This window comes from Heptranchias perlo, chromosome 3 (genome assembly GCF_035084215.1).
Source record: "Heptranchias perlo isolate sHepPer1 chromosome 3, sHepPer1.hap1, whole genome shotgun sequence".
Classification (NCBI taxonomy): domain Eukaryota; kingdom Metazoa; phylum Chordata; class Chondrichthyes; order Hexanchiformes; family Hexanchidae; genus Heptranchias; species Heptranchias perlo.
In genome coordinates, this window is record NC_090327.1 from 76,579,555 (window position 1) to 76,594,347 (window position 14,793).

Consider the following 14,793-nt stretch of genomic DNA (forward strand, 5'->3'; position numbering starts at 1 on the left):
TGGATAAGGGTAGTGCAGTGGATGTTGTCTACATGGATTTTAGTAAGGCATTTGACAAGGTTCCACATGGCAGACTGGTCAGAAAGGTAAAAGCCCATGGGATACAGGGAAATGTGGCGAAATGGATCCAAAATTGGCTCAGTAACAGGAAACAAAGGATAAAAGTCGATGGATGTCTTTGCGAATGGAAATCAGTTTCCAGTGGTGTGCCATAGGGCTCAGTGTTGGGTTCCTTGCTGTTTGTGGTATATATTAATGATTTGGACTTGAATGTAGGGGGCATGATTGGCAAATTTGCAGATGACACAAAAATTGGCCGTGTAGTTGATGGAGTCTACAGCTATCCTCTTCACTGAGAAGATATCAGTGGGTTGGTGGAGTGGGCGGAAAAGTGGCAAATGGAGTTCAACCCAGAGAAGTGAGGTAATGCACTTAGGGAGGGCAAACAGTAAAAGGGAATATGCAGTAAACGGGAATATATTGAGAGGGATAGAGGAAGAGAGAGAACTTGGAGTGCATGTGCACAGGTCCCTGAAGGTGGCAGTACAGATAGATGAGGTTGTGAAGAAGGCATACGGAATGCTGTCCGTTATTAGTCGAGGCATAGAATACAAAAGCAGGGATGTAATGATGGAACTGTATAAAACTCTGGTCAAGCCACAGTTGGAGTATTGTGTGCAGTTCTGGTCACCATATTACAGGAAGGGTGTAATTGCTTTGGAGAGAGAGTGCAGAGAAAATTTACAAAAATGTTGCCAGGGCTTGAAAATTGCAGCCATAAGGAGAGATTGGATAGGCTGGGGTTGTTTTCCTTGGAGCAGAGGAGGCTGAGGGGAGACTTGATTGAGGTGTACAAAATTATGAGGGGCCTAGATAGAGTAGACAGGAAGTACCTGTTTCCCCTAGCAGATAGTTCAAGAACTAGAGGACATAGATTTAAGCTGATTGGCGGAAGGATTAGAGAGGACATGAGGAAAAACTTTTTTACCCAGAGGGTGGTGGATGTATAGAATTCACTGCCCGAATTGGTGGTAAAGGCAGGGACCCTCAACTCTTAAGAAGTACCTGGACCTGCACCTATAGTGCTGTAAGCTGCAGGGCTACAGACCAGGTGCTGGAAGGTGGGATTAGAATGGGCACCTGGTTGTTCTTCGAGCCGGCGCGGACACGATGGGCCAAACGGCCCCCTTCTGTGCTGTATCTTTTCTATGGTTCTATGGTTGGACCTATAAATTCACTGCCAGCTTTCTGGAGATCTACAAATGTCACTCTCTGCTCCAGTGCCTCAGCAGTGAGTTTTCCATTTTACAAGATTATACTTATTGTAGACTTAGAAACTGCACATTTTAATAACAGAAAAAAGGGACAGCATATAATAAAACAATGCAAAGGACATTTTTATTTTAGAGGTTAAAAATATGAAACTCTTACTGTTTTGTAACATCCCAGGTAATGGGTTCTGTGTTCCAAGAGGTGGCGCAGAGACACTTTCATTGCCAATTTGCAGAAGGTCTTGGAAGATGGTCTGTTTGTCAACTGGTCCGCTGCCAGGCGCCATCTTCGTGTCTGGGAAAAGCTGTTGTAACTGACTGTTCTGCAGGTCATCAAGAATTTCTTCTAAGTTATCCAAGTCACTGCTGATCTGCTGTCAACAACAAGGCCAATTACCACCCGTCAATTTTGTGTTCAAGCCCAATTACCACCCGTCAATTTTGTGTTCAAGCCCAATCAGTGGATTTGCGCAGAAACTAAATAAGTACCATGGCCTATTTAACATTTTTTTTAAATTACCCCCTCCATCCCACAGTTCTCTCCCTTCTCTCTAGAAGGTATGATTTTTTTTGCTGGGGTAAAATCCCATGGGCACCAAGAACCCTCCAGTACATGAGAATCTAGTGATTGAAGGGCACTTCATCATCATCATCATCAGCCAATGTCTACATTCACACACACTCCAGCATGGGTGAACAGATAGGAAATGAGAACCCTTGTTATTTTTCCTCTCCATGGCCCAGGGAGACTCAAGCAAATCGTGCAACCCTGGTTGAGATCAACTAACTCAGCACAGACTGAAAGAAGGACCTTTAAATCTATAGGGCTTATTTGCTGCATTTACCCACCAAATCAGAAGAGCTATCTAACACTCTTTTGTAAAGCACTTGTCAGTGAACTGTAATCTAAACAAGACATATACTGTCCTAAATCAAGAGAGCAAAGCTCTTGTAGATGGGATTGGCAAATTTGCAGATGACACAAAAATTGGCCGTGTAGTTGATGGAGTCTACAGCTATCCTCTTCACTAAGAAGATATCAATGGGTTGGTGGAGTGGGCGGAAAAGTGGCAAATGAAGTTCAACCCAGAGAAGGGAGGTAATGCACTTAGGGAGGGCAAACAGTAAAAGGGAATACGCAGTAAACGGGAATATATTGAGAGGGGTCGAGGAAGAGAGAGAACTTGGAGTGCATGTGCTGCATACCATTAAGGTTGTCTATATTTCTGGAGTACATCCTAGTAATGATGAAAATTTAGTAAATATATTTCAGTTAGTCGCAATTTAGCACTTTCTAGGAATTCAGTTAAAAATAGACATCCTTTAGTGAATTACATAGCAGTAATCCAATTTTGGAGGTTCAGCCGTCATAAATGTTGATAGTTTTTCTCTCATGATTTAGTATAGTCGATATCTTGATTGGATTAGTCCCTTTCAATTCACTGTCAGGTAACGAATACTGTTTGTAGTGTATACAACGTAGTGAATTTTGATTACAATTATTTTTCTTAGAGTTACAGTTCTGTTTTTCTGTTTCAAGATGCTTAGTGCCTGATGAAACATTGGCTATTGAATTTATAATACTGGAATGCAGATGTGCTGAACTTATGACAAAGGACATGCAGTTATTACCTAGATATTGTGATAAGCTACAGGAAAATGCAATCAGTTGCATGTGTTATACTTCCATTTTTCAAATGTACATTTTCAGACAGGACATTAGATAGTTAACAGTACAAGGCACTAGTTAAACCAAGCCATTTTGATGGGCTCAGACTGCAAGCAATTAAAAAACACACCAAGAGAGCCCCAACATTGTATTGCCATCTCAAGCTCACTGATAGACTGAAAGAATAACACATTTGATATTCTTTACAGTAGTTCAATTTTTTTTTAACTATATAGTCAAACTCAATACAGTGGAGGTGGCAGAGGAACAATGGATACTACGATAAATGTCTTCTCACATCCATCAAGTAAAATACAGGAAATATGGGGTACATTATAGGCGGTGTAACACTGCAGCATACCATCAGAATCATAGCTTTTGCATAAAGGGGTTATACGCAATTATTTTAAGGAAGGGACGGACTTGCATTTACATTGCACTTTCCCCAAAGTGTTTCACGGTCAGTCAATTATTAACTTTTAAAGTGCAGTCGTTACTATTTACACAGATTTAGTGGTGTTGGTCGAAGAATATCAGCCAGGACACTAGGGCTAAATTTGTAAAAATGGCAGAGGAATTAAATCGGTCATCTGGGCAACCATATTAGCTGGTGATAGTAACTATTCAGATGAAAAACTGAACATCTTTAAACCATTGTATGCAAAAGGAAGCCACGTATGTCCCTGGCAAAGGGCACATGGTAAAACCAAGCCAAGGTGGCTAACTGGTCTTGTGCAAGAACTAATCAGACTTGAGCAGCAATACTTTTACAGATTAAAGGAAAACAACTCAAGAGAATAGGGATAGGTATCATGCTTAACTTAAGGTAACAAAAGTTGCTAACAGAGCGGTCAATGGCAAAGAAGGTTGTGGATATCTGGTAGCAATAGTAAAATCTTTTTTTTTTAAAGTTATGGTAGCAGTCAGCGAACAATAAAAGACTACTTAGTACTGCTAAAAGATTCTTCAGGGCAGATTCAGGTGGACTCCCTGGACATGGCAGAGGTTTTAAGTGGCTACTTTGCATCAGTCTTTACTCCTGTACACTATGCTCAACTCCCATTAGTACATTGTGTAGTTGACACGAAAGTTGTTAATGTTAAAGTGAAGGCTCAGATGAAGATCTGATCTTGAAGAGAATAAGGGATCTTAAATCAGATCGGGCTGCTGGTCCAGACAGCATCTACCCAAGATTACTTAAAGAAATGGAGCTGTGCTAAGTGAGCCCCTTGCTCATATATTCAGACAGAGAAGGGGTTATCAGAGAAACAGAACACGGCTTCTGGACAAGAAAGTCATGTCTTAACAACCTTGTGTAATTCTTTGAGAAGGTTATCAGTAGATGGATGAAGGTATCCCAGAAGACACTGTATATTTGGACTTTCAAGAAGCTTTTGATTAAGGTGTCTCACAATAGGTTGCTATATAGATAGAGTCCTGTGGGACTGAAGGGCAGATCCTGGGTTAGATAGGGATTTGATTGTGCTCTCATAGACAGAGTGTTGTCATTAATGGTAGAGGTATATGTGGAGACCAGTTACAAATGGAGTCCCGCAGGGATCGATGTTCAGGCCGTTACTCTTTATGGTATACATCAATAATCTGGATGAAGTCGTTGGGGGTACTGCTTGCAAGTTCGGAGATGACATGGAGGTCTGTGCTGGTGTCAGAACCCTCGAGAAGGGTTACAATCTGATAGAGATACATTGGGGGAATGGGCCCACATCTGGCAGATGACATTTAATGTTAATACATGTAGTACCTGTAAATGTGATGTATATGGGTCAGGCCAATGCCAGGCATGTGCATAACTGGCTGGGCTCTGAACTAAAGTCTGTCAAAAGTGAAAGAGACTTGGGTGTTACAGCGCAAGAGTCTCTAAACGTCCATCTCCACATTGCAGTGAGGATAAAAAAAAAAATCTGCTGAAACAGGGAGGAGAGGAAACACAAGGAGTATCATTGCGCATGTATTATTGTCACTGTGTCTTTTGGGATTGTAGTCTTTTTGCCTTCGATCGTCCTTTGATAACATGCAGATGATACCATCTGCCTGCAACTTCTAGGATTCCATGGGGCTCCGGCTACATTTGAGGATTGCCGAGGACCCCACTCAGAAGCATTGTTATATTCTGGTTTGATAAGCAGCTATTTTGGTTGACTAACTCTACGCTGTTGGTTAGTAGTAATTTCAGGCAAAGGAAAACTTTTCTTGTAAATTTTATTTCACCGTTGGTTTGAGAAGTCACAAAAAGCTGAAATTGGTCAAGCAGATTCTGAGATAGACAGCGAGGGGGTGAAAGTGAGATGTCAACCATGAATCCCAAGTAGTAACTGCCTTTTCTCTTAAGAGCCACATTTGCAGCGAGAAAGCAAAGTCCTGAGCAACTGACTATCCGGGCCCACAAATTCAGGGAAGAAAATTGAAATAACATTGAAAAGGAGGGGCGCAGTGGAAGGAAAACTGAAATCTACTGATTAGAATGACATCCAACAAAAGTGGGTAGGACTATATTAGGACATATAGCAGGATTATCCAATACAAAACCAAGAACACCATAGTGTACTTGTACAAGACCTGGTTAAGACCCATCTACAATACTGTATCCAGTTCTGGACCACTCATTTGGCCTGAAAGGTCATAACCTGTCTTTTATCTGATCTGTTTGCATTTCCAGCAATTTCTATTTTTATTTCAAATTTCCAACATTTGCAGTTTTTCATTTTTTTAAATTAAGAAACAGTTTGGTTTAGTGGTGTGTAGGGGGAGGGAACTATAGATTCTTTCTGGATAGATGAGCTAAAATTAGCTAAATGGCTTTTGCCCATATCTATCTTGTGGTTTTATCAAATGGTGACTAACTCTTAAAAGCCTTACTTGCTAGAAAGTACACATCTTATCCATTATGAACAATTAAAATACATATACACAGGAGCGTGCATTACAAGGCAGTAATACATTGATTATTTAGAATATAATCTGATCCTTCAATGGCATTTGACCCTGTGATTGTTATTGTTACAACACACTTCAAATGTCATTCATTAATCTGTATTTGCACCGGTGTGTTGTGGGAACCAAATATTTTTCATACATCCAATCTTAGCAAGGCGCTAAACATGCAATTTCCTTTAAAATGTTTAAAGCATGCAAATATAGCAGTAAACTCTGGCCAGTAGTGAAAAATGCAAAATATTTCCACTCATGAGTTTTATCATAACTTGTGTTAAATATTTCAAAAAGGGAGGTCGATTGCATGATTTTTTAGATTCACATGTTGAGCTATTTTGGCATAACACTGCTAGTCAACAATCTACATGGGTATTCTGTGAACAGAAAACATTCTACACTATGCTGTCTAAGCAACAAAACACAAATACTACCTAAATAAGAAAACTAGGGCGAAAACAGGAAAGAAATAATTTTGGGTTATTAGACCTACAACAAGGCCTTTTCTGTCTTGACCTTTCTTGTGATGGTGGGGTATTGAAAGAAAATAAATCTTTGGGAGAAACTTGAAGCCATAGGCAAATTGACAGGAATGAGCTAAAGAGTAGTGTTAAACTCCTGTTGAACTCAACTTTGGTATTTTTCCTCAGTACCTGAACTATGTAATCATACTGGAAATTTCCAATACTGGATCTCAACTTTTCAGATCTGCATCTGAATCTGGATGCACCAATATACAACAGATTGTTGTGGCCTGTTATTCAGCAACAACCTGCAGTCTCAAAATGGTTTCAAGTATTAATTTTTCTCTTTGCACACGGGTGGTGTTTACACTTTTATTTCACTACTTTAGGGAACAGGGAGTACAGAGGCAATTTATAGACTGAGCAACATTTCATTATTGTTCTCTGCTTTTTCAGAAGCCAGTTTTTGAACTCCCTCATATGGCTAAAAATGTGAAGAACCCTCTTGACTAAACTCTCAAAAAGTAGTGAGCTCCCTCAAGTTTTAACAAATTTTAAGACTGAAAATTTCCAATTAGACTGCTTCAATCAAATATACTTCATAAGTTTCAAGCCAAAAGGGAAAAATTAAACTGCATTAATAAGCCACTTGCATATGATTTAGTCCATTTCACATCATTTTTAAACTGTATAGAAAGCTTATTTTGCTTTTACAGTTATTAACGTGGTTTAACATTTAAGGCATTAATCAAGGTCTCCTTTTTTGTCAGTTATTGATTTATTTAGTGTGCACACTCATCAGGTACATGCAGAGCTTTGTTGTTGGGGAGAGACCTTCCTGGGAAACAATGAACTGGGAAACAGTGAGTGTAATTCCCAAGAGTGCAGTGGAGAAAGGGTGACAGCCAGGCCAGTATGGTAAATGCTTCGAGATTACAAGTTTACTTATTTTTACATTATTCATTATTCCCAAGTTGGTCATCTTATCCATGAACATCAATATAGTTCATGTTACTGTGAGGAACAAGTGTGTTTGTGTTTGAGACGGACAAACAGCATGACAAAGATTATCCAGTGCTACAAATAAATTAGATTTTTTTTCTGTTGCAGCATAATCAGCAGCACTTCAAATCATTTGCATTTTTAATGAGATGTGTAGTGACCCCACCTGTACATACTTTGCTTTAGCTGTACTCTCCCAAAGCAGATTAAAATGTTTAATTCTCACTATAATCAATAAGATCTCCAAAAAAGCCTTATATTTTCTTTTCCTTGACAGAAAAGACCCATAGAAAGACTCGCTGCAAGATCCCCATATAACTCAGTTGGAAAAGCCAGCATACAACTAAGCCACACAGACCAGATGTGCTACATTTGTGTTAAGTTAGTCGATCTCAGGAGGGGTGGCAGTAGGGGCACCACAACTTGTGTGTATATATGGGCAGGATTGAGCTTAGCTATTATGTCAGACAGTTGGAACTGGAGGAGTTACATAAAAAAAAATGGCAAACTCCCCCCCCACCCACAAACTATATCAGGCAATAAACATCAAAATGGATGATAACTAGCATTTATGACAAAATAACCTAGAAATCTTGAAGAAAGTCAATTTACATTAACATGGAAATTGTGCATTTTTTTTATGACAAATAAATCTGATGTTACTAAAAATCTCATTGCAGGGTAACTCCTGTATAAAAATGATGTACTATTCAATAATAGCAAGATAGTATTATTGAACGATTTGTTGCTTTATTTCAATGATTTGCTACAATCTCAGATAAAAATGAATTGAGACTGGAGCTGTGGAATATCCTGCTGACCAACCCCCCCCCCCCCCCCCCACCCACAGCAAAGAACTTGGCTATGTATAGTAGCAGCAGTTTTCATTTGGCAGTTACCACCAGATTGAAACAGTGCCAGACAGTGAACATGCCTTGACGTTCTTGAAATTAAATTTCAAAGCATATCATGAAGCTAATGATGGCTTTCAGCCCCCTGTATGTAGGCCATCATCACCATCAGCAACAGAGACTACTCATTATATGGACAGTACTAGATCTTTGGCTTGTTTTGTAGAAATCTATTATCAGAAGCACCATGTACTATAAAATGTGATGTGCAAAAGAAAAGCTAGGTCCAAAATCCAATTTGTGATTAATGTATACACTGTATAACTAATATCACTTAATATTGATAGTTGTATTATTAAGATATTATTAACGGTTATGTGATAACAAAAAACAGAATGCAAACTTTGCAACACTTGGCTTTAGAGAAAATATTCTGAAATCTGTGTTTTATTTAAAACAAAATTTTGGGTTTAAAAAAAAACTGGCTGAATGGGATTTTTTTTTAGGTCAGCCAGGAGACTTAACACTTTAGTTTGACCTGGCCACGTCATTACAGTTTGCAGAATTACTGCAGATAGAAGACCAAAATGAATGGAATAGAATCAGCAAAGGGAGATTCAAAGAGCAGTCTGGGAGTAATAGTGGAGTTCGACATTTTGATTTCTGGACAATATGGCAAAGCAATTAAAAAAAGCTAATAAAATGCTAATACACAAAAACAGTGGACTACAACAACAATTTGCATTTATATAATGCCTTTAACATAAAAAAATCCCAAAGCGCTTCACAGAAGCATAATCAGAGAAAAATTGGTTTAGGGAGGTGGTTTGGGAGCACTGGAATGGTAGTGGCAAGAAGTGAGAGCATTCGAAGGAGAGTTGTTGGGCAAGAGAGGGGGTTGTAGGCTGCCGCTAAGAAAACGCTTGCTGCCGTGACCTGGAAACTGGCTACAAGTTCTTTAAAGCAAGAGACAATAGGAGGGAGGAGGAAGGGCATTGGTGCTTGTGGCAGGTGAGTATGGAAGGGAAAAATCTGGGGGAGGAGGAAGGTGAATAAAGACTCTTCTCACTCAAGGATTAAAAGGAAAAGGATTTCCCTAGCACAGAGCTAGGGGACCCTCCGTTATTTAAAGCTCAGACAGTGTTTATGCTTTAGTACTGAGTGAGGGGAGGAAAATTAACCAGGGTCCCCACTTCCAATTGCTAGCCAGCAGACCTTGCTGGAAAGTATAAATAAGGATTGGGCTCAGCTAAGATATGCTCAACATCCCCCCCTCCCCCAGCTGAATGGCCAACACTCACCATCTGAGTGACACATGAAGATAGCCACTGGAGGGTACTTTTAGAACTATACTCCAGCAGGACTTTGACTTCAGAAGAGAAGGGAAGGGAAGGGATTTTGTGGTCTGCCTTGTCTATAACTGTGCAGTAAATAGGAACATAACAAGCTGCTATAGTTGGAAACATGATGTAGAGAGTACAATTTTGTTTTTTTTATATATACAAGGAGGGCTTTTGGCAGATACAAAAGGCTAAAGACGGAGGAAGCCCTAGAGGAGTACAAAAAGTGCAGGGGGATACTTAAAAAAGAAATTAGGAGATCAAGGAGGGGCCATGAAATAACACTGGCGAGCAAAATAATGGAAAATCCTAAGATGTTTTATAAGTATATTAAGGGTAAGAGGATGACTAGGGAAAAAATAGGGCCCATTAGGGACAAAAATGGCAATCTGTGTGTGGAGCCGGCAGATGTAAGAGGGGTTCTAAATGAATTTTTTGCATCTGTTTTCACTATGGAGAAGGACGATGTAGACATAGAAATACGGCAGGGGGACTGTGATATACTCGAACATATTAACATCGAGCGGGAGGAGGTATTGGCGGTTTTAGCAGGCCTAAAAATGGATAAATCCCCAGGCCCGGACGAAATGTATCCCAGGCTACTGTGTGAGGCAAAGGAGGAGATTGCGGGGGCTCTAACACATATATTCAGAACCTCTCTGGCCACAGGGGATGTGCCAGAGGACTGGAGAACCGCTAATGTAGTACCATTATTCAAGAAGGGGAGTAGGGAAAAACCGGGGAACTACAGGCCAGTGAGCCTAACATCAGTGGTAGGAAAATTATTGGAAAAAATTCTGAAGGACAAAATTAGTCTCCACTTGGAGAAGCAAGGATTAATCAGGGATAGTCAACATGGCTTTGTCAAGGGAAGATCATGTCTGACTAATTTGATTGAATTTTTTGAGGGGGTGACTAGGCGTGTGGATGAGGGTAACGCAGTGGATGTGGTATACATGGATTTCAGTAAGGCCTTCGATAAAGTCCCCCACAGGAGACTGGTCAAGAAGGTACGAGCCCATGGAATCCAGGGTGCCTTGGCACTTTGGATACAAAACTGGCTTAGTGGCAGAAGGTGATGGTCGAAGGTTGTTTTTGTGACTGGAAGCCTGTGGCCAGTGGGGTACCACAGGGATCGGTGCTGGGGCCCTTGCTGTTTGTGGTCTACATTAATGACTTGGATATGAATGTAAAAGGTATGATCAGTAAGTTCGCTGATGATACAAAAATTGGTAGGGTGGTAAATAGCGAGGAGAATAGCCTCAGTCTGCAGGACGATATAGATGGGTTGGTCAGATGGGCGGAACAGTGGCAAATGGAATTTAACCCGGAAAAGTGCGAGGTGATGCACTTTGGAGGGACTAACAAGGCAAGGGAATACACAATGAATGGGAGGACCCTAGGCAAGACAGAGGGTCAGAGGGATCTTGGTGTGCAAGTTCACAGATCCCTGAAGGCGGCGGAACAGGTAGATAAGGTGGTAAAGAAGGCATATGGGATACTTGCCTTTATTAGCCGAGGCATAGAATACAAGAGCAAGGAGGTTATGATGGAGCTGTATAAAACACTGGTTAGGCCACAGCTGGAGTACTGTGTGCAGTTCTGGTCGCCACACTACAGGAAGGATGTGATCGCTTTGGAGAGGGTGCAGAGGAGATTCACCAGGATGTTACCAGGGCTGGAGCGCTTCAGCTATGAAGAGAGACTGGGAAGATTGGGTTTGTTTTCCTTGGAGCAGAGGAGGCTGAGGGGGGACATGATTGAGGTGTACAAAATTATGAGGGGCACAGATAGGATGGATACTAAGGAGCTTTTTCCCTTCGTTGAGGGTTCTATAACAAGGGGGCATAGATTCAAGGTAAAAGGCGGGAGGTTTAGAGGGGATTTGAGAAAGAACTTTTTCACCCAGAGGGTGTTTGGAGTCTGGAACTCACTGCCTGAAAGGGTTGTGGAGGCAGGAACCCTCACAACATTCAAGAAGCATTTGGATGAGCACTTGAAATGCCATAGCATACAAGGCTACGGACCAAATGCTGGAATATGGGATTAGAGTAGACAGGGCTTGATGGCCGGCGCGGACACGATGGGCCGAAGGGCCTCTATCCGTGCTGTATAACTCTATGACAAATAATGGAATGCTTCACCAAAACCAGTTGAGCAAGTAGTTGACATTTTATAGCCACTGTTGACCAGTCGATGAACAGGAACACATATTATTCAACCTATAATACATACACATCAGTCCCCCAACCCAGGAAACAATACTTCAGTTGGTTAATGCAACATGTGCATAAAATATAGACCAATTCAGCCTTAAAAGCTACTAAAACATGGTTACAGGAGAAGGTGCAAATAGAATTGTGACCCGCACTTGAGCGGCCACTATAGCCATGAGGTAAATTTGTCCTACCATGCCAAACAAAATTCATCAGTTATTATTTACTTTAAAGTTCCTTACATGGCCTAATAGGTAAAAGTGCTGCCTAGTATGGCACTAAGGCCAGAAGGCCCCAGATTTAATTCCCAAGGGGTGCCAAGTTAGCTCATCTCCGTTGGGGCAACTAATTAGAATCACAAGAAAATAAATGGATGATGGGGGCCATTTGGTCCATCTAAATTCATCCATCCAGAAAGATCCTGAAGTTTCCCCATTTTTGCATCGATTTTTTTTCTTAAAAAATGCCAGGCTTGTTGGCTCCACTATTCATCTTGGAAGTCTATTCCATATGCTGATCATCCTTTGTGTAAAAAAACTTGGTTCTGCCCCCAACAATCACAGTCACAGAACCAATCTCTGTTTCTAATCTCCTGACTGCAATTAAGAGACACTAGGCTTGACTGCACGTAGCACAAATTAATAGTTCAGAGAACCTCCCATTTTAACGTAAGTATTATCCAATTATTCTGAGATTTCACCAGTGGGAGCATACAGCTTTAGCAAGAAACCCAAGATTACAAAGAATTTATCAAATTTTAATATTAAAGTGTATAAATGACCACACTCACCTGTTCAGATGGCTCAAACTTAATCTCCTTCTCAGACTTTATGGCTGTTTTAGTGCTCATGCAGGGATCCAACTTACTATCCATCCGTTCTAGTTTCGGCTTAATATCATGCATACTTGTGTCATCCTTATCCAGTAAGTAACGAAGTAGTGCATTTTCTTTCTTCTTGGGGCTCATTTGCTCCTGTTTAACAGTTACATCTGCACCAGGAATTGAACTGCTCATGTCCTGGTTGGGTTCTTTACCCGTGGCCTCTGCTGTCAGCTTTGCCAAGTCTACAGGAGAAGTGCTGTCCTGCAGAAGTCTGTGCAAAATTTTATGTTTTTCTTTCAGCGAGGGCCCATGTGATGAAGAGGTGTTGGTTGCGGATGACGTCACTGCTGAAGTAGACAGTAGTCCTGATGAATTTCCTGTAGAGTCCTTAACAGAATCCCCAGTGGTACTTGGCAAAGGGGATGTTTCAATTTGATCAGATTTAGTGATCAGCAATTGTAAAAGTTTGGTATGGCCTTTGCCATCATGCCCTCTGCCTTGCCCATCAGTCCTTTCGCCACCACCAAATGGATTTAAATTACTTTCATTACTATCTATCTGCTCTCCAGAAAGTCCACTTTCCGACTGTCCAGCTGCATTCTCTGTTTGAACTTGCTCACCGAACAATCCAAAAGAATCTTTGGAGTCCATGCTCCCTTTTTTAACCAGCGAGGAATTGATGCTTCCAGGAGAATTTTGTGAAGTCACCATTTTTAGTTCAGGTGATGCCCCATGAGATACCCCATGACCTTCACTAAGGGCTTGAAGTGCATTAAGGGAGCTGCTGGAGTAGCTATGGCTATTCCCTGTGCTGCTACAAACCCCCACTGGAGAATGCAAGTTTCCTACAGGAGAAAACTGATTAGCTGAGATTCGAGGGCTTCCAACCATCCCAGGACTGCCACGATGCCTAGGAGAAAGCATGGAGTTCTGCTGCCCTGCATTTACACCAGGGCTACTTCGTGATGGGCTGTTCATTTTGAGTGCATAGTTACTACCCTGAGGAGTGGCTGCTTGCATGGCTGATACATGGTTTATTCCACCTGTAACAAACCTATTCCCTGGCTCCTTCCGGCCATTCATAGCAAAGCTCGTATTGCTGTTCACTGTCATCTCTTGACTGGTTGTTGCAGCAGAAACACCCGCCATGGCTGGGCTACTGGAATTTGGATTCATTGGCTTTACCATTCCTTGTCCAGTTGTTTCCTGATTCATTCCACAAACATTTTGCTCTCTGCAGTTTTAAACAAAATATACAAATAATATAACTGAAATGAAAATATGAAACACATACAACTAAAATGTGATTTATTTTCAAGGGAAGGGTTCGTATTTTCAAAATTGTAGTTTACACAGTTTGACTGAAACAATACCAGGCTGTTTCAGATTTACATAATTTAAACCAAGATGCTAGAATGTATCACATCACAAGGCGGCATCAGACTGTAAGAGAACAAAATTTATAGTTATCACAACTTTTTTTTGACAGAAATGTATTTCAAAGTTAACATACTTGTGTTGGGTTGTGCAAAAGATCCAAACCATCAGAGTCAGAATGTAATGTTTTGGTTTTGAATTATATTACCTGAACTGGATTTTTTTTTAAAAAGTTATATTTCTGTAGTTTTAAATTTAGCATTTTGACTCAACCAGCCTAGTTGCCACAACAATTCAAAACATTAATTAACTACCCTGAGAGGAGATAGCTACTGAGACATGATCGCATCAAAACTGATCATTTATACAAGTTTCTGTAGCTTTGAAACAATGGGCAGTTGAAAGATCCAGTCACTGACACGCATCCTAGGATATCAGCAAAGATTGTTTTCACTCAATGTCAACAGCCAGTCTTTCTGGGTTAATTGAACAATGAGATGTTGTTTTCTCACAGTTCCAAGAGGGGAGGGGAGTCCAATTTAGAATCCTTGGTGAGCTGAACCCCCGTCTTCACAGTCTTAAGATGATGCCCCTTTCTCTTGCAAACACAGATGAGCGAATGAGCAGGAGAAACTTATAACAGAAAGTTAGAAACAGCTAGCTTCAGAACAACTTAGCTTGAAAGCAAGCCTATGTGTCGAATGTCAGTAAGATTGCATCTTTGTACTTTTTCCATGAAATGAGGAGCATAGGAAGTTGTCCAATTTCACTGAAAAGTATATTCTGTTTGTTCATATATTTTAAGTAAAATAAACTAGTTTGTTGATTTTC

General features: G+C 40.7%; 1 protein-coding gene across 9 annotated transcripts in view; it reads right to left on the minus strand.

The window, feature by feature from the left end:
• The window catches only part of ncoa2 (nuclear receptor coactivator 2), a 280,623-nt gene that overhangs the window by 64,895 nt on the left and 200,935 nt on the right, over positions 1-14,793 (minus strand). For 6 of the 9 annotated variants that reach the window (XM_067980345.1, XM_067980353.1, XM_067980350.1 and 3 more), the window contains 2 exons: positions 12,553-13,819; positions 1,432-1,645 (listed from right to left, as the gene is read on the minus strand). In XM_067980345.1, the coding sequence (XP_067836446.1) occupies positions 1,432-1,645; positions 12,553-13,819 (1,481 nt within the window). The remainder of the gene's footprint in view (positions 1-1,431; positions 1,646-12,552; positions 13,820-14,793) is intronic. The other 3 variants (XM_067980354.1, XM_067980349.1, XM_067980351.1) reach the window with 2 other exon arrangements.